The following is a 20867-nucleotide window of genomic DNA, read 5'->3' on the forward strand; positions in this document are numbered from 1 at the left end:
TCCGGTTGTGTTTCTTCGCCTTATTTAGACTTATTAATCCTTTTTGTGAGAAGTATTTCGCAAAAGCTCCCCTGAATGAATAAAGTTTACTTTGATTTCAATAATTAAGTGGTTATGGGGAGACATGGGCTTGAAAGTTTTGAGGTTTATTGCAATACTCGTCCGGAGAGAAATTTGTGTGACGCACTTCCGGAAATATGGTGGATGATTTCTTACTGAAGTAACTACCGGATCGAGCGACAAAGCGCGAAGGCGATCTTTTCATATCAATTGCTTCAAGTCCTTTTGGCTACCTTCCATTAGACCTTATTCGGGGCCACAACTGCTTCTGACCTATTGCCCTCACAGTGCTCATTAAACTGTCCTTGAAAATTCGGGTAATGTTCGTTGATACTCGTTGTCGTTCCGAATAAAGCCGAAGAATACGCGAGTGATCTCTGACGCTCCGAATCCGAAACAACCTCGCCGACGAGAGATGACTCTACCGAGTGTGCAAGAAGGAGTCTTGTAATGGCTCATGATAGATATGTGGAGCTAGAAAGACATCCTCTCGGTGGATTTGGTTTTAGTGTCATCGGTGGAGTTGATACGCATCTGCCACCTATGGTCTGTGCTTTGGTTCACAATGGATCGGCACAACTAACAGGGAAGGTGAGATATGGTTAGTTATGTCAGCTTTGTTACGGATTTCTAGACGGAATAAGACAGTTAATTTATTGTTAAATCATAATTTACAAAAGTGATTGTTTTTTGATCTAAGAAATTCGTGTATTTGAAAGTTATGCCTGAGTTGAAATTTTCCTAGGGCCCGATGATATCGACACAACGTGGCAAAGTTCGTTTCGAAGCGAACTTATCTACAGGCGAATTTTTATCTACTTTCCCGGCCTTTCTCTATTATAATGCAAAACTCACAAGTAAATCTATTTATTTCAATTCATATGCTTGGATCGTCTATATTGGCTAGCTTTTGTAGTCTTCGTTTTTGCAACACGAGTGTTGAAGCTTCTATAAAACAACCATCCCATCGAATGTATGCCTGAAAATTAGGGACCTGAATAAAATTGTATGTTTCATGATAGATCATGGGGGAAAATTATTTGGACAAAATATTACCCTATGTACGATGACGAATGATAGTTATTTATATTAAATCGTGAATTGTTCAGTTAGCTGAGTTCAAAATCACCTTGTGTTCCTAAACTAAAAACATCTCACAAATGTTTTCCTTCAAGTTGTACACAATTCTTTTGTAATTGTATGTGTGCAAACTCAGCCAATTCATGTCAACTTAGTTCAATAAATAATACTTTGTTTAATTTAGGAAAAGGAAACGGTAGAATGTGTATTGGAAAGAGTGGATTTAGGAGATTAGAAGATGTTGGTTCGTTTCATTAAATTTCAGACTACAGGGCGTGCATGAAATCCTATAGCTGCCCCGAGTAATTGCTGTCGTGCCGAGAGGGCAAATGTTACAGCCGTCGTCTTGAAAGGGAGCTCTGAAATTATCTTAATTGTGTTTGTAGACAGAGCTCACATTTTTTGCATGAAATTCAGTGGGGAGCCAACTTTATGAAAGCATACCTGGAGTTAACCTGGAAAGATTAAATTGAATGAATGGCGGTAATAATTTTATTGCATGTATTCATCATCTGGTAGTGATAATGGTGTCAACAGATTAGAACTGTTTTTCGCTGTTTAGCCTTTTCCATTTTCTTTGCTTAGTAACTTTAAACTTGTTATAAATCCTAAAGCTTTGAATCTTGTTGAGCAGTTATACTTGACTACCCTCTATTCCAAAATTGTGTTTTAAATTTACTATATTTTTTTCACTTATGAAAAGAGTAAAATTTAAAAATGTAAATAATTTCAATTTGTACAGAACAAACAGCTTATGCATGCAAAAACGTGTAGGAAATAAATTAAAATATAGAAAGTCGTCAACTTAAAGGATATGACAGAACATGTTTTATTTCAAATTGCAGAGAGTTTTGGAACTAGTTTTTTTTCACTTATAGCAAAACTCCAGTAGCTATAAAACTGATGCAGCTGTAATCTGCAATCTTAGGGATATGGAGGATTGTGTGGGGTGCAGTTATAAGGACCAAGGATACAGGAAGGGGGGGAGAGCAGTGGGAGAGCAATGGGAGGGGGTGTAGCAGTGGGATAAAAGCAGATTTCTTTCTAACCAAACTCATTCAGGGATTTCTGTCTTGACAGTGTTTTGTTTATTCTCCCTTTGCTGATAGTGGATTATATAACTTTGAAAGTGAATTACTCTATAGAAGGGAAAAAGGGACTGAACTTGTTTCAAGCTTATCTTTTTGGATGACTTTCTTTATTACCAAAAAGTTACTTGCCAATATTAATTTTTTTTAAGAGGTAATAATTTTTTTTTTCCCAAATTGAATAAAAAAAATCAATTTTTCTCAACTGGTGGGTATCCCATTGGCATGGAGTTCACTTTTTTCAAAGTACCCTTAACCAATATGATTTTAGAATATCAATTGATCACTGAAAACTCCAAAATAAATAAAATATGTTCACATTTGTCTTAAAATTCATAGTAGTGCTATTAGATGGTGGTAATTGTTTGATTGTGATTTAATTTAATTCTAATCAAGGTTTTTGCTGGAGACGTCATTTTAGAGGTTAATGGTCAACAGATTACTCAGTTCACTACAAGTCAAGGTGATGTAAAATTGTTCTTCTTTTCCCTTCCCCCCCCAACACTTCTACCCCTCCTCCCTCCTCCCTCCTTCCTTGTCTTATCTTTCTGCCCTGCCTCTTCCCAGACTTAAATGCAAAATGAAAACCAAGGTGACACTCTTGGCTACATGCAGATTCTTACCCCAACTTTTCACTCCTCTTGCTTAGTTGGTAGATCTGGGCTAGTTATCCGGGATGGCCTTTCAACTGCATTACAAATGATCCTTGTTTTGTGACATTCAATTTATATGGATGTTCAATGGTAGAAAGTGACAAGAGCAAAGCTCTAGGCAAATTATGTTACATTATATGCTTTAATTGTCTGATTTCTGGAAGTGAATTGTGGTGATGATGGTCAATCAGAGTCCTTATAATATTTTTTCTAACTTCTTTAGCCAAAAGCTTTAAAAGTTTGATTTGTACCGATTGTATGGACAAAGTTGTGAAAATCTAACCAAATGTTTCTTTAACTTCAGTTGTAGAAAGCATTCGCAACACACAGGATAATTTGAGAATCCGTCTAAGGGATGGTGAGACTAATTTTTTTTCTCTTATTACTCAACAAATATAATTTTATATTTTTGATTGAACATCTTTTAGTAGCATACCTCTTTAACAGACTGTGGTATGTCAAATTTTTCTCTGGCATTTAATTGGCTTGTCAAATTGATATACAATCACAGAATTGTGTCTAATCAATATACTGTAATCCTCTGCCCCACTTGGTTGTGTGTCTTCTCTACATCCATGTTTACAGTGGCCCTTATATGCATTTAAAGCTTTCCGCGAGAATGTTTTCTCCATGTACACTTTATCTGTATATCATGTATGGTGGTAAAAGTTATGTTTATAATCAGGTGTTAGACCCATGTTAAGATAACATAATAAAAGGATGTGGATAAATAAAAGGTGACAGGAAAAAATAGAACGATGTTCATTATTATCAGTGCAATTATTTCTGTGGGTAGTTCAATTATAAGATAACTCAATTTGTTTTTTTCCTTGGGAATCAAGTATGAGAATGATTAATTTGTATTTTACAGCAGAACCATCATGGTAAAATATGTTCACATAATTGTAATGTCTGTATACATTAAATTATTACACTTTAAACTGTTTCTGTTGTGTTTTTTGTTTTTTTTAAGAAATACACTTTCTTAAGCCTTGAGATTTTGAATTCTCTGGGTGACAATATAATTTTGTCACCAAGTATTGAATTATATTGTTTTAGGTTTTGTCTTCTCTGATTTGTTGAATTTTAATAAAAATATTATTGAGTAATTCTTTATCAAAGTCCAGAACTGATACACACAGAGCCAAAACAACCTAAAGTTACACATTGTACTTCCCTTCTGCAGTAGATGCTTTATTTTGCTCTACTTACTGGTTATGCATGTAACAAATGAAAATAAGTGCATAGATCAAAATTTACCACTATATGAACAGATAATTATTTTATATATGTGAAAAAGAAAAGTGGCCTTTCACTTGATTAAATGAAAAGTTAGGCGTTGCCAAATAACATTCTTAATCAACAGGAAGGTTATGCCCAAACATTGTGGGCTATTTCCTTTATGAACCATGAAAGATTTTTGGTTCAGTCATCATGTTACTCCCAAATAATGGGCATTTAACACTTTGAAACTGCTTATTATTTTAATTTATGGATGTAAAGGGTGTTTTCCAAGTTAGGCTTGACATTTGTATGAATATGAAAACAATTTTTTTTTTCTGAAACATTGTTTTTTTCAGCATGAAGTGATATATTTTTTTCACAACCAAGCCTTACTTGTGAACTTCCTGTTTTTCATTTGTATTATGTTTATTTTAGTTTCTGAATATGTTAATATTTCTTTATCTTAAGTCCCATTTTTCATATTTTAAATGACCAATTCAACTGTACTTTCATTTTGGAATCATCACTTTGTTTTGCAAGTTACCAAGTTAGCCATGGCATGTCACATCCCACACAAGACATCCTCTGTGGGACTAGAATGAAATGTCATGACCTTTAGAATGTGAAACTTGAATCCTATTGTATAGAATTGCACACTTCAGTGGAAACTACTTCTTTGCCGTGAAACATGTCAAGGTTCGTGTGGTTTGAATCTATATCTGTTTCAGTTTTAATCATTCAATGCTGAGAAATTGAACTTGCATGAGTAGGTAGTTTCTAACTACCTGTTGAGATAAAGGCTTTCCATTGTTTTTATGCGTAATGTGAAAGCTAAACCACTGAAACAAGCTCATGTTTCCCACTTCAAATGAACACATCTTGTTCTGAAGTTAATGGTTTTGATTTTGTGTGACTCAGTTTTCCTTAGTAAGAGCCTAAAGGTGATAGAACAATATTTATACAGGAACATAGAATGTAATTTTCACAGTATTGATTTTCAGTGATAGTTTGGTTCAGTGCCAATATTAATCGTATTGTCAGAAAGTAGAACTGAGAGGTGAAAGCTGATTCGAGTGATAGTGTTGGTATGACTCAGTAGCTGAGCAAATCTGTATTTATTCTCCTTTGTGCTTTCGGAAATTCAGTTTCAATATTTATAGCTTTGTGGGAAATGTAAAAGCTTACTTTGGGAGCAGATGCAACATACATGTAGGTATGAAACACAATGTAATCATACTGTGTGTTATTCACTGAGTGAGTTTAATTTCTTGAGAAGTAAAAAAAACGATTCAGTCAAGGTTAATGTGTTTGTTACATTTTACCCAAAGGCTTTCCTTGGCTTTTAGAGTTTTTGTACATATTAACTTTAATTAGCCAGAGTGTGTGTTGTTATCTTTCAAGAGTATGACTCAGTTGCTAAGGCTTCGACATATGTTAAAGATTCAAGATTATGATATGGTACAGCAGCTCCTACAGTGCTTTGAAGATGTATATAATGATGCTTAACATAGGTGACAGAAAGTGATTTCAAGAAGAATTTCTTTAAGGCATTATTAGTACAAAGTTAAGGCATTATTGATACTGTAAATTCTGCCCTCATTTTATACTATGCATGTATCTCAGTAATGATTTTGACAAAATACTCTTCTTAAATATGAAACCTTGTATTTATTCATAAAGAGAGAACATCTAACTTTAATCTGATATTTTTTTGGTTTAGCATTTTATGAAGGCTTTCAGCTGATAACAATTGATCCAACACTGAAATTTCAATAAAACACTGCTCATTGTTTACTTTTTTTGAAAGATATGCCAGTTTTTCTTTTGACTTTGATCTCAATGTGTGTTTCAAATTTGCATGCTGTTCAGGTTGGCTGGTTGATTTCATAATCTGTTCTTGTGATAGGATGTTTTTAAACTGAATAAAATTTTGGGGTTCTGAAAATAGTTGTGTACAATATCCTGCACTAGATGTACCTAAATAGAGCAAACTATGCTAATCTCACATGAGTACAAGTTATATTAGCCATCAGGACTGATTCAAATCGTCACAAAATTTATTTTAAGAATTTTGTTCAGAACATGAAGGTGCTGTAAAATCAATAGAATGATGAGTGTAGACAAACTGTTTAAGTCCTTTTACAGGAAGTGTTATCTGATGAGTACATTGTTTATATGCTAGAATGTTCCCTGTACTTGAATTTATTTAAACCATGGCATTCAGTATTTTTAACTACTGGTTATTATTGTGCTTTTCTTTACAGATTTTGAGTGATAGTGTGAAGTGTTAACTCATAATGTATATGAACTAGTGCCAGTAGTTTGAATGCTTGAAATCAGGAAAATTTTGTCTGGCTAATATGTAAATTTTGCTTCAGATTTTGTGATTGTTAGTGGTAATCGAAAGCAATATCTCAAAAATATTCTGATATGTCATCTACCACATATACGTCATATTGGTGTACTGTGGAGAGGAATATAATGTGTTGATTGGAACATGGAAGAATAAGGAAGCAATAACATGCCAGTACACCCATTTGCTGAAGCATCACTTTCTTTGTTCCTTATCCTCTTAATTTACCACTAAGGGGTGGTTTGAGTCATAGACTTATAGTATGTGTTGTGTAGTTTCAGTGTGATAAAGGCAAAGTAATTTAAAATAATATTTTGTTCCAGATGATTCATTGAAATTCTTTGAAAAAAAATATTAACCTTAAGTTTGAAATTATTCATGGGTCAGAATGATGTGGATTTAGTTTAATTTGTAATATATTTTTTTGTAGATGAATTATCAATAATCTTGAAGGCATGCAAATCTTCTCGGTGTTAAATCATATACACCATGTAAATGTGAATTCCATATTAATTATGATTATAACCTTTAAGATATACTGTGTATGAATGTTGTTTTCAAAAGATGAGTGTTATTGAAAATGTCCAGAGTGTCTTCCTTTGAATGATTATCCAGTCACTTGGATACTTCTCTTTTGAGACAGTGTTGTTGTAGGTTCCTTTTTCTTTTTGAAAAGTATTTTATAGTGTATTATGGGGTTAAAAATTACAGTTCTTGTATTGCATGTCTGATCACTTGACTGTATTGGAAAACAAAGGCATTTCCTGTAAGTTATAAGCCACATTATGTGTGAATGCTTGTTTAAATAAACAGACATGCTTAAAAATGATTAAAACTACAACCATCAGGATTCTTTGCATTGGAATGGTTTAATATGTCCCTTAGTCAGAGTTGGAAGACTGTGTAACTTAGGACAATTGTCAGAGAGACAGACAAGGTCTGCGCTTTGTTTTATGAATTTCTTAGTCTTACTCTCCAATAGGATATTAGATTGCTTTCTTATAATGCTAGGTTTTATTTATTCCAACTGACATCTTGTTGTAGAAGCTAATACAAAAATAGGTGACAATGTTAATCCTTGGTCTCAACTTTTTACCTCAACAGACCCTGGGACTAGGGAGCGTGCACGTCCATATCTCAGATCATTTTCCGTTGCTGACCCTAAACTAGCCATTTGCCAAGCAAGGCTGAAGAGATCTGCTTCAGCACCAAATCATCGTAACCGCTCTCACACTGATCAACTCCCTCGAAGAGCAATCACAAAGAAAGAAGACAAAAACATGCAGAAGGGGACTAGCACAAGTACAGAAGATGTCCGAGCTGTGGGTCGTATGAGTCTTATAGGATTGGAGCAGGGCGTTGATGGTATATTTGTTCGAAGAAAAGATGATGTGGTAGAAAGAGTAATCACTGACTTTCCTGTGTGTGTTAATGTCCCTTCAAGTAGAACAGATAAAATTAATCGGCCTGAAAACTTTAAACGACAGAGTTATCCCAACGAGGAACACAGAACTAGTTGGGAATCTTTACCAGAAAGTTGCATTAATTGTGGACAACCAGTTGATTGTTCTAAAGACATAGAATACAAATATTCCATGGAATCATCTCAGGCATCAAAATATTTAACATGTAGAAAATGTGGGCATGTCAGGAATTATTCTTCTGGTGGAAGAAGCCTTCCAGGAACCCCGTACTCAAATCATAAAATGCTAGAACCTTCTCCATTTGGATTGTCAACTAAACACAATCAGTCACCAACTAAACTCAATGGAAATGTGAATTACAAACCTGGTCCGTCACTTGGCGAGAAAGGAATTACATCAGATTATAGTAAAACTGCTTCAAGTGATTCTAAAAGAGTACTTAATGGAGGTCTTAAAAAGGAAAAGGGAATGTTTGAGAACTTGCCAGGCCCTGATTCTGCTGGTAGACAATACAATGACCCACTTTACGAGAGTCCATCAGCTTTAGCACAAAGACTGTTTAATTTAGATGGATTCAGTAGAGAAGAGGTTACTCCAGAACTCAGTAAGAAGTAAGTGGAAAAGTGAGCATCTGTTGTGATTTTACATTCTTAATGTTGGGAGATGACAAGTGAACAAAGTTCAGGGCCATGAGGTAGCAGTTAATCTCAGCACTGCATGTATGCTCATGTGGGGCATAGCAATTTCATGGATGATTCCTGAATGGTTTGGGAGAATTTTTTTTTTTGAACCTTTCCCTAACCTATCTTACCATCAAGTTTCCTTTTATTTGCATGATTAGCATTGATGGGTGCATGGAATGAGGGCTTGTGGAGATTAACTAGGAATGGGAAAGGCATTCTATTCTGAGCTAAGAAGCACTTAATACTTAATGTAATACCCTGCATATGCTGGCAATATGCCTAGTGCATGTAGTTCTAGATGTGGATCAGAAGAGCATTTTAATTTTTTCAAGGGGTGTTGTTTGCGGCAAACTTTCCAAAACTCCATGAAAGAAATTCACTGGGAAATGTACTGTTGACCACCAACAGTTTGCTTTCCTAAAATGCAACTTCAAATTTATGAAAGATGTAATTTGTTCTATCAAGTTTGAGCTTGGGAAAAAGAAATAATTTAAATCTCCACAAGAAATTGAATCTCAGAAGTTCCATGAGGGTGGGACAAAGTGCTGTTTGATTCCTCATGGAGATTCATATTGTCTTTTTCTTCATCTGGTGCTTATTATAAGGCAGAAACTAAATGTTTTGTTATTCTACTACTGAGCTCAATATTTACCATCTTTGTTATTCTATTAACTAAATTAATTGCACTTTTTTTATTTCAGCACAACCTATGGAAAAGCAGTGGCTATTGAATATCTCAAATTCTTTGATTTTCAAAATGAGACTATCACAGAGGCTCTTCAGAAGTTCCTTATGGCTTTCCATTTGAGTGGAGAAACGCAAGAGAGGGAGAGAATTTTAATACCTTTTTCCAAGAGATATCAAGAGTGTAACAATCCTGAGTATGGATCAGAAGGTAGGACAGAGACTGTCACAGTCAATGACAGGTCATACTAATTCAAATGAAGTGAGACTTAATATTATTTATCTAGGGTTGAACAACGACTTTGCAGCAGTCTTTTTGTTTGTTTTTTTTCTTTTTGTTTTGTTTTTCGTTTTTTTTAAAACGTTTGCTTTTATTACAAAACACAATTCTAACAATGCAAGACTAATTACGCTACTCTACTTACAGAACAATACTTACAATACTTACAATGTAGGTTACTCATGCTAGCAATACAGTAAGTTGAATATCGTTACAAAACATACAATTAATTGCAATATGGGCCACTTACACTACTAATAATACAATACTCTACTTACATTACTTGCTGAATATACAATTACTTACAATACATTATACGGTATATTGACTTTGAGGAGGCAGGAGTACTTCTCAATAAAACATTTAATTAAGACACGTTTTCAAGGTTGTATTTAATGAGTAGCTTACTGATAAAATCCTGAAAGGAGATGGCCAGGCCATTAAACTTGGCCGAATAAATATAGTGGTGCCATTGCAGCAGCCTTGTAAATTTGTTTTGCTGTGCTCCATGGTTTTAAACTAAGATAAAGTAACTTTTTTTCCAGCTATAGTTCAAGGGTGGCAAATGGAGCATACATCATGTACATGTACAGTTGTTAAAATCTCTAATAAAAATAATTATTGAAATTCCATTAGGTATTTCAACATCATTTTCAGTAGTTTTTTTTCCATCTTCTAGTCTTAATTTGTTTGCAAAACATACATTGCTTGCATTAAAGCTCTCTTTAACAATATTTTTCTTATTTCATATATTACAGCATAACACCAAAAAAATATTAAAATGTACAATAGTTATTCAACTTGACAACTTAAATCCCTATTCAGGGACACAAATCTGTTTTGACTGTTTTTCTGTTTCTCTGTTTCATTGATTTCAGATGCAACTCACACTTTAGTCTGCGCCATCTTTTTGCTAAATTCTGATCTTCATGGTGAGGTAAGCTGTTAGGATGCTTGTTTCAGTTGATTAACTATTAAACTCCCATAAGTGACCAAGAGAATTTCTCCATACAATATCAATACAATTTCAAGCAGAAAATTGATGAGATTTAAAAAAAATTTCAACTAAGGGATTGTTAGTTGATCCAATACTAAATTCTCCAAACTCACATCTTAAGAATTGTATGGCAAACAGTAAAGAGAATTAGTGATGAGATCTTTGAAAAGGTTAAGTCAAGTACATGTATTATTTACAATAACAGTAAAATTTACTAAATAACAGCTATATTTTGGTGATTTTTATCAACAATTTTCCTTGCCACAGACCCTTCATAAGAAGATGACACAAGCACAGTTTATAGAAAATTTGTCAGACCTCTGTGATGGAAAAGACTTTCCTAAAGATTTACTGAAGGTATTAATTTTTTTTATTTTATATTAAACTTATTTTGTAGGTCAACCATATTTTGTAAATTGCTTTAATTTTCTCCTTTATGGTTAACTGTAGTGGTTAAGTTTTATTGTTAGTATGGAAAATAAGACATAAATTTATCTCTGATAATGTTTAAATTTTTCCTTCAGGCGATATACCAAGAAATCAAAGCTAAACCATTGGAGGGTTTTGGGTAAGAACTCTCTCACTCTTTCACTTGTATTATGTGTTGCTGTAATGATTCAGTTTAATATATATACTCCACCCAGTTTGACTTGTTATTTTTCTTTGTGGAAGGATTATGTAATGTTTCTGGAAGGAAGGGAATAATAATTTAAAGCAGCTGAAGATCATTTTGACCTGAAATTTATTTTAAACCATAACATCTACATCATAAACAGAGTCAGAAAGATGGTAAATTTTGAGCTTGGAAATGACATAGAGAAAGATTTTAATTTGAATTGTTGTGAGTGTGGGATAAAAGAAGAAAAAGTATGATTCACCCCCTTCTGCAGCCCCCTTCTGCACCCCCCTTCTGCACCCCCCTTCTACACACCCCCTTCTCCTCCCCCCTTTCTCCAACCCCCCTCTCCACCCCCCCTCTCCTTTCTTGCTAGCCGGTATGTTAGCTGATAGTGTCCTAGCTAGCAGTCTTCAAAATGTCATCTATGATATTATTTATTACTCAACAGACATATACCAATTAGCAACTTTATTTATTATGCAGTAACTTAAGTCTTATATCTGTTTTGTTGAGTTTACCCTAGCAGTTTTCATAAAGACGGTTAAGAATAAATGAAGGTCATATATTTGAACTGTGGATAAAGACATGAATGAAAGTGATCTTCGCAGTGATGTGCACTACTTAGGCAGTAGTGAAAATAAGGCCTGAAAAAAATTCAGGCCTGTACGGGACATGAATTTTTTCAGGCCTTATTTTCACTACTGCCTAAGTAGTGCACATCACTGCGAAGATCACTTTCATTCAAGTTTTCATAAAGATGTTATCACAAAACAAGTCAATAAATGATATCAAACTGATACCCTGTTGTGGCTTAATATGCAGTGGAGTGCTTTTTTCTCTTTTGATTAATTTTTTTCATGCTCATCTCAGTTTTGAAAGGATTCCTGCATCAAGTCCAGGCAAGAGAACTCCAACACCAAATGGAATAAAGGTAGTGGGAAGAATCCAACGATCAATATCAGTATCTGGGCAACTGCCCACCTACCCCTCCCCTAACTCAACAACAGTCAATTGACAACAAGTTAAGGTTAATGTTGGGTTAGGGGAAGGGTAGGTAGGCAGTTGCCCAGATGCTGATATTGATCCGAACACAATTATGATAATCTGAAGTGAAGTAAAATTCATCAGAAGGGCACACTTTTTGGTCTCTTGTACAGCTTGTAAATGAAGTACGTCTGATTGTGCAGGTCAGGGTATTTGTGAAAAGAACTCCTGTTGGTGACAGGGACAATAGAGAAACTTCTATCACCCAGACAATCAGACTCCACAAAGTATTAGCACTGAGGAAGGGCTTATGCATGAAACATCAGCTATAATCTCTTTGTGATGCCCACTTCACGATTTCAACTTGGGTGGTAAAACCAAACCATTGTGTAATACTCCCCATTGGAGCAGCACTATTAACAGTTTCTTTAGAAACTTACCACTTCTATTCTTACTGTATCATGAACTGTTGTTGCTGGGTCCAACCATTTACTGAATACAGTTGTGTGCATTTAAGTACATGAAGTAAATCCTTTTACTGCTTTCTTAAGTTATTATAAATTAGTGTCTTTTGCTCAGGTTTGATGTCCCTCTCCATTTTTTTTTCTTTATTTTATGTTTTTTGTGACTTAAATTTGAGGCCTTAGTTTTTCTAGGGATTGACAAGAGTATCTTTTGATGTCAGAAATGTAATTTCCTGTCTAGAAGACATTTTAGAGCAATGTCTACAATCCTTTAAACACCCCACTTCCCATTTCCCCATTTCACAGTCACCACATGTAGAATTTTTTGTTGTTTATCCAATGTCCTAATACTGTTTGTTGTTGTCCTAGGGAACCCCTGGAAATCCTTTTGTAGAGGTATGAACTTTACTACTATCCCTTCTCTTTGGCTGGGGTCTTGCCCTCTATTTGCCTTTACCCTCTGAAGCCCTTCTTAGACCATCACAGGGTGTGAAATAGCGCCTAATACAGGCGCCAATGCGACTAACTTTTTCACTTTGGCGACCAAATCCTGGAAATTAGTCGTCAAATTGGCGACTAGAATGTTTCATCATAACCTTACCAAGAGATATAGTGAATTAAAAAGATTTGCAAAGATAAATCCGTCACAAATGTCCTCGTTAAGTTTGTTTCCAAAACGCAACAGATGCATCTCAATCGATAATTAGACACCATCATGGAATTAAGTGAGCTTTAATGTTGTATATCGTCCATCCTAGTGTCCATTTTGTAGCACGTTAAAGATCTTTTCCCAAACTTAATTTTGGAGGGTCTATCTAGAATGCTGACGGCTTAAAAGAAGGTTTTGTTTGTCTTTGAAAATGGCGACCAACTTTTTTTCTCTTGGCTACCACTTTGAAGAATTTAGGAGCCAAGTGGCTATCAGAGAAAAAAATTAATTTCACGCCCTGCATCAGCTATCTTCAACTTAGTTCATTATCTCTTCAATATACCTCTGCATGCAACTGTTCCATTCCCGGTGCTGCTCTATGGTTATGCACATCCCAGATTCTTTGGTACCTCTTCAGGCATCCATGATCAAAATAGTGCATTTATACAGGGTTATGCTTTTTTCCTGTTTATGGCTTAGACAAGTATTATTTTGTTGTGTCTTAGATTCGAGGTAGTGACTCTGATAAGGTATACAAAGAAGGACTCTTGTACAGGAAAGTCACCATGAGCTCTGAAGGAAAGAAAAGTGAGTTGAATGTACCAGTTGTGATTACGTACACAACAGTGTAAAGCATTTATATAAATCGGTTGCCATTTGAGGAAGTTACTGCACTGATACCCTCTGTAGGCTAAACAAATGATGTGGTATTACTATGTACACTGTATGTCATGAAAGTACAAATCACTCTGTAGAAATTTAGACTATGGGCAGTCCCAACTTTTTGAAGACTGTCATGCTAGTAAAAAAAAAAATCAGTGATGCACCTTGGAAGCTGTATAAGTGCGATGCTCGAAAAGTAGGGACACAGACTAAGCCCAAGAATTTGATCACACACTACTGAGTAATTTTTAGGTGTCAAATTTTAATCTAAATGAGGTGTAACCAATGACCTTCCTTATTTTAATTACCTTTCAATTGTGTCATCACAACACACAGGTGATCACAGAAAAATTAAACCATTTAAAATTTTGAACAATAAACTGGAAATCTGTAAAATGTTTCAGTAAGGATGAGTCTCATAAACAAAACTCCTGAAGAGATAATAATGATGGGCAGCTCAGTCAAGAAACCATTGTAAAATGATCATTGCTATGTGTGTACTTGTGAGTTGTCTTCAGAGATGACATTCATACAGTCTTCATCCTTGTCTGATAACTGAATGGCTGGAAGGCCAAGTTTGTTGAGTTAGCTGACTTGTTCCACCTGCTGTTAAGGGGTAAAATTGCAAGGACACACTGTATGGTTTGACAAGAGTTTTTCTGGATGAAACGCCTGGTAGATACCGTATTTACTTGTGTATGAGTTGACCTTATATGACCTAAAAACCAGCCCAAAAAATCATCCTCAACTTATACACGAGTCATGCACAAAGACCTGACCCAAGCAATCCAAGAAATTAGCATAACAATTGCCTGAAGTCTGTTTGGAAAACCAAGTTTATAATACCAGTTCTAATTGTGTTCAAGTTTTGTTACTTTTCAGCACACTCTTTGTCAACAAAAAAGTTTGAAATAATAAAATTCAAGTGGCTTAACACAAAGCTGCTGGAGCTGATTTCTATTGTGTCTTTGGACTGTTGAGCAGACATTTTTTCATACAGCTTTGGTGCGGTGTGGAAATAGGAGATTAACTTTTTGGGAAATTTCTATCTGTCTGAATTTTACTTCTTTGACTAGAAATGATGAAAAATCCGATTTTTGACCTTGAAAATGGGGTTGACTTGTACACAAGTTTAACTTATACACAAATAAAAATGGTAAGGCTCTTTCCAATGCTGGTTGGCAAAATTTTCAGTAGTGACTTGACAAGGGTGTCATCAGTTTTTTAAATCATATATATATATATATGTAGTATTGTACAAGATATCATTTTCCCTTGTTGTCCAAAATTTTACATCTGGTGACCATTTTAAGGTTTTTTGGTCACTAGGTATTAACTTTGAATGAGGTTGTGTTTGGAGCCCTGTATTTGTAATAAAGTACAATTTCAATTGAAGTCTTGTAACCTCTTTCAGCTTCTGCTTGGAAAAGAAAATGGATGCCTTTTTTTGCAACACTCAAAGGAATGATCCTCTTCCTCCACAAGGCAAGTCAGGTCAATTTTAAGGCAATCTTGTCTTTTAATTCACTGAAATATTTACAACTGGTAAAATCAACCATTTGAAAAAATGAATTGTTCCTTCTGTTTATTTCAGTCAGATGAGGTAACTGGGCCAGAGCATACTAGAAACTGTTTAGGTGTACACCATTCTTTGGCCAGTCGAGCTACAGATTATATCAAAAGGCCTTTTGTATTTAGATTTGTCACTTCCGATTGGAGAGAATTCCTTTTTCAAGCAAAGTATGTTAGTCTTTTCATAATTATTCTCATAATACTTTATTGGATTCATATACACCACAATGTACTCAGATATAGGACACTTCTCTGATAAAGAAAGCTAACTTTCATATTATTATACACTCCAGTTCATCCTAACATTGGAAATCCTGTGAGTTATGAAATTTTTATATGTTCATGAAAATGTTAAAATCCTAAACATACCCATTAAACAAGCTGCAGTGAACCTCTATGTGTCACCTGAATCTCCATACACATTTGGTTTTTAGATGGCTAAAACTGTATTTCTTGAAACCATTTTGTGATTTTAAATGGCCATGTAGATGAGGAATTTGGGAAGAATTAAGCACTTATAACTCCTTTTTTCTCATAAGCCATCTTATTTATCTTTCCTTTTGTATTTTTGTAGGAATTTTCGTGATATGAATGAGTGGATTGATGCCATTAACCTAGTGGCTGCCACATTTTCTGCTCCACCCTTACCAGCACCTGTTGGTTCATGGTAAAGCAACATCTTAATTGCTCTGAAACTGCTAAGTGTAGTCTTTCTCTTGCATTGTAACTTTTCAATTACACAACGTAATCTCAATAGAATGGGGTGCATGGTATTAAAGTTACCCTTAAATGACTTTTGATGCAACGTCAAGTTCTACTTTTGTTTCCTAAAGAAAGACAAAAAAACATAGAGGGAGAATCCAGCTGTATATCAGAAGTTGTGGGGGGGTTTTCAGAGTCATTCATTGTTCTCATTTCTGGCATTTCTTCCAGTATTAAAATTACTTTCACTGCTAATACTGTACCTGTGCTACCAAGGTTTGTAACAGAAGTTTGCAGAGAAATTAAAAGTTCAATATATTGCTGCATAGTTAAAAGTGCAATTCATTGTTATTTATATCATAACTGTGGTCATGAACCTCCATGGCATTCTTTGATAGAGAATTATGTTTTTTTGAAAAGAGGATTACCTTCATACTGAAGAGAACCAATTGTGTGTTTAAAGTGCACAGCTTCATTGCAATGCAAAATGCCAGTGCAAGTGTGATGCACATATAGCAACATTTGTAGATGTTGATTCTTGACAATTTATCACAAATCAATCAGACTGATGATGTATCTCACTGGAAATTTTTTTCAGCAAAAGATTTCAGCGACCTGTCCTTCCTTTCTCCTGCACTCAGCTCTCTCTTGTAAGTTGCATCTACCATGCTTTTATAAAACAATAATTAAAAGTAATGATTGAATTTGAACTTTAAATACAGAGAGAAGAAGTCAGATAAGACAAATTTTATCTAAAGTGTTTTCTTCTTGAAATTAACAGATGAAGCAGTTAGAACACCATGAGTCAAAGGTAAGTATGATATGATTCATTATTAATTATAACATAGCTAGTAAATTTGTCTAATCAAATACAATTGCATGAGCATGCTTCATATTCCTATTGTGCATGACGTCAGCAAACAAATCCCTCAAGAAAAAAAAATTTCCATCGGGTTGAAAATGTTATAAAACAATTGGTTCACGCATTAGCTGTGCATTTATTGAGATATGAAGCATTTGGGAAGTTTGGAGAGCACTCAAGAAGCTATAGTTGCTCTCAGCTATGCCTTGAGCAACTCTTATGCATCTTTTGTGCTCTCCAAACTTACCACATGCTTCATATCTTGACGAACACATGCTGACATATAAACCAATTGTTAATCATATCATGGGAGTGTTTTATCGCCATTTTCTTGAGGAATTTTAAAAAGTTAATGCAATGTGCTGGCTAATGTAAACTTAAGGTTTGGAGGTAAAGAGTACTATGAAAGGCTCAGCACTCATCAACTGGTACATCTGAGATTGTTCCATGTGTTTCACATAGTTTGACAGAAATGTTAAATGAATATGGATGAGAATCTCTGGACAATGAGTTTTGGTTTTATTTCTATACGTGATGATGAAGAGTCTGCATGCAAAGATAACATGTTGGTTCATATTGCTGTAATAGACATTGTACAGTTAGCATCACCATGTGATGAATTATTATTTGCGTGTTTTGCTGAATGTAATCGTTGATTCCAGAGTAAAGAGGCAGAAGGACAGTTGATTGAAAGTTTACAAAGCAAGCCACAGAATGTAACTGGCAGAGAGTTTGAGGTACAAACCTTTTCCAGATTATACTCTGAATTAATGATTTTGCAGAAAAAGTGTTTTATCATAGATCCTCCATTTTGTACTTAGGACCCCTTATTTCTGATATAGGCTTAACAGCTGGCCTTTATTTTAGGGTAGCACTTAATCAGGGAGGGGGAAGTGGGGGAGGGGGGAGTGGGGGAAGGGGGGCTTGGCTTATATTCTTAAACTCATTTCAAATCATGGCTACCAGTAGGCATGATTCTTATTTTCAGTAATAATTTTGCACTAGTTGTAAACATGGTTGTTTTTTCTTGCAGGAGTGGCAAGAAAAACATGAATTCTTGGATTATGAGGTAAATGATGCACTTTCTTGAGAAATGTTTGGTTTGTAATGATCTCAGACTTACCACAAAGAATTTAAAATTTATTTCTTTCCCTAGTACAAAAGATACAAGATGTATGTGAACGTTCTGCGGGGATCAAAGTTGGAGAGTAAATTGCGAGAAAAGCCTCGTGGCTCCAGCAGGTCTGTTGAATCTATCATGTTGCAGATGAAGCGCTGTAGTTCCCTGGGGGATTTAGATTTGTCCAGTGGTTACAAGGGGAGGAATGTTCGAGAAAGTTATGTTATGGCAATTTATAAGGGTTGAGGTTCAAACCTTTTTGCTGTCAAAAAGTTCATGAGTCAATTAGCTTTTGCAATTCAAGTTGAGGAGGTAACTATTACAATGATTCAAATTATCCAGGTTCCACAAAAGTATGTGGTTGTTTATACTATTTGATTGGTTACTGTTGAAAAAATGCTTGCAATCAGTTATTTGTTCTGATGAAGGGCTAATGCCCGAAACAACATAAGCTTTGGAACTCTTTACTGTGGCCAATTTTCATTATCAACTCAGTTGATGGAACCCAAATTATCTAGTTATACTCTCCCACCAATGCAGCACCACAGTTTTGTGTCTTTATTCATTAATCAGTTATTCTGTTTGCTCTGCCTGTGTATCAAAGTTAGAAGACTGGAGATAAACTGATAGGCTGAACAAGAACTTCAAGGGAGAAAAAAACTTTTTGAAATTTTAAGGAAGGTTGATTTGACTCAAGAACCTTTTTGTCATTATTTCTATCAGAAATGAAAAAAAAAATGAAATACTCATTATTTTATTCTTGGTAATATTTTGTCAAGATGGAACAAACAGTTTTCATGTTTATCCTATGAAAACGTTTTTGTAATTTCATCTACATTGTGTGTACATAGAATTTCCTGGTTTTCTGAGTACCAGTCATTTCCAACAAAAGTTAAACTGTCATTTAGAATGTATTTAATTCTTAAGGCTCTGTGGTAATGATAAGGTAAAACTAAATTTGTTTTTTTTTTCAAAGTAGAGTTGAAGCTAAAACACATAATCTGCTGAGTTAGATTCTAAAACATAGAATGTCACAGTAGATTTGTTACAAATGTTTTGCCATTTCATGAATTTAGAGAGTGGCTATTCCTAATGCCATGTCAGTTAACTTTATTATTATTATAGGAATTGTGGCAAACTGAGTATAAAAATGCATGCTCATAAAATTTATCCTTTTGGAGTATTGGTTATTGGTTTCAGCATATGCAAAATTTATATCTTGTCAGCTGTATTAGAAAAGCTCCTAAAGTTATTTCAGATTGGATTTCAAAAGATGTTATCAGATGGAAATGAGAAATATTGATTGATTGGAGTAATATAAATAAGAAATAATGAGAAAAGTTAAGGTTGCAAAAAATACATTATCATAGCAACACATGCATATTAGACAATAATATTAATTTTGCACTTGTTTAAACATTCTAATTATGGTCATGTAATAAACATTTTGCCAACATACATGCAATATTTAATGTTGTTGGTTGTAATTTTTAAAAAAAATCTGTGTCTGTGATCAGTTTTTTTTTAATGTTAACAGCAAAATTAAGCTAACAACAATCTAAAGAACTAACCAATTGCTCCAATCTTTTTCTAATTAACACTTTTTCTAAGAGAAAGTAGTTAATTCATTAACTTTGTTTTGCTTATTTCATGCTTGAAGCTCAAACCTAAAACTGCCTCTCTTTCAAAAGACAGAGCTGCATACATTTATGTGCAAGAATTTCTCTCTAACTGTAATGTATCTTAACTTCATAACACTTTTATTCACACAAGGTCTAATAACTCACAACATATAATTATAGTTATTGTAATTGTAGTTTTGGTAAAAAGGTACCTTCAATTCTATTATGTTAATGCTTTTTTTTTTTTCTGATGGAGGGAGGGGGGGGGGGCAAGAAAATTCATACCCTTTTGGAATGTTTTACAAGAAAGTGTTTTGTTATATATTAATAACAGTAGAGGGGCATCAGAATGTTTTTCACATAAGATTCTTCAATTTGCTCTCCCACTTGTAACATACACAAAGTCATTGAATCATTTTAAGGCTGGTAAAGATGTTTTGTTAGTGTATTGTTTTTTCCTGCAATAAAATTTTGTAGAATGAATGACATTTCGTAGGAAGCAACTCCTGAGGGTTCATACTTTTAATGGTGATTCCTACAAAAAGAACTTTGTGGAAAAGATTCTAGAACTAATTACAGTAAACAAGAGAGAAACCCAAAGAGAGAAGTGTTTCCCAGTGTCACTTGCTCATCAATAGCTGTATCATAATATAGTTCTTGTAACCAACCCTCTTTGCAAATTAACTTTGACATGTAAGTATACTAAGTAACTGCATGCTGTTGACAAAGTCTCTGAGTTAACTTATTTTCTGCCATGTCTTGCAAATATTGAAGTTATTTAGAATAATTCTTATTATTTACTTGCGAACTAATTCTATAACCCCTGTCTTTCCTGGCTCACTTCTGTGCTCCTCTTAATCCTAGCTCTGTCAACATGTCTGGTAACAATAGCATTGAAGATGGTGATTCACAATTCTTGGACAAGGAAATTTAATGTTAATTGCATGCTACCCTAAAATAGCTTTAACAGACACTACAGACATTGACCAACTTTCTTTCCTGCATAGCAAATCCTTAAAAAGGAGACTAAACTATTGAATCTCAATCCTCAGTCAATGATCATGTGTGGAATACATCATTTGGT

At 34.5% G+C, this 20867-nt stretch overlaps 1 protein-coding gene across 1 annotated transcript; it reads left to right on the forward strand.

Annotated features, from left to right (window-relative positions):
* Positions 1-60: 60 nt before the first annotated feature.
* LOC113684329 (PH and SEC7 domain-containing protein 2) lies at positions 61-19619 on the forward strand. Its single transcript, XM_089199359.1, has 19 exons — positions 61-651; positions 2625-2691; positions 3186-3239; positions 7563-8493; positions 9267-9460; positions 10408-10466; positions 10794-10883; positions 11051-11094; positions 12016-12076; positions 12963-12989; positions 13749-13830; positions 15320-15394; positions 15504-15645; positions 16052-16144; positions 16778-16829; positions 16961-16990; positions 17704-17778; positions 18075-18110; positions 18198-19619. The coding sequence occupies exons 1-19, from the start codon at positions 511-513 to the stop codon at positions 18405-18407; spliced, it is 2463 nt and encodes an 820-aa protein (XP_089055485.1). The 5' UTR covers positions 61-510; the 3' UTR covers positions 18408-19619.
* The last annotated feature ends 1248 nt before the right edge of the window (positions 19620-20867 follow it).

This window comes from Pocillopora damicornis, chromosome 3, assembly GCF_964200805.1.
Source record: "Pocillopora damicornis chromosome 3, jaPocDami1.2, whole genome shotgun sequence".
In the NCBI taxonomy this organism is placed as follows: Eukaryota; Metazoa; Cnidaria; class Anthozoa; order Scleractinia; family Pocilloporidae; genus Pocillopora; species Pocillopora damicornis.

Excerpts from the sequence above, each read along its gene's own strand:
- LOC113684329 (XM_089199359.1), top strand. The coding sequence starts at position 511 with ATGGCTCATGATAGATATGTGGAGCTAGAAAGACATCCTCTCGGTGGA. Across the intron at positions 12,990-13,748 it reads CTGGAAATCCTTTTGTAGAG|ATTCGAGGTAGTGACTCTGA; the intron begins GTATGAACTTTA and ends GTTGTGTCTTAG. Across the intron at positions 15,646-16,051 it reads GAATTCCTTTTTCAAGCAAA|GAATTTTCGTGATATGAATG; the intron begins GTATGTTAGTCT and ends GTATTTTTGTAG.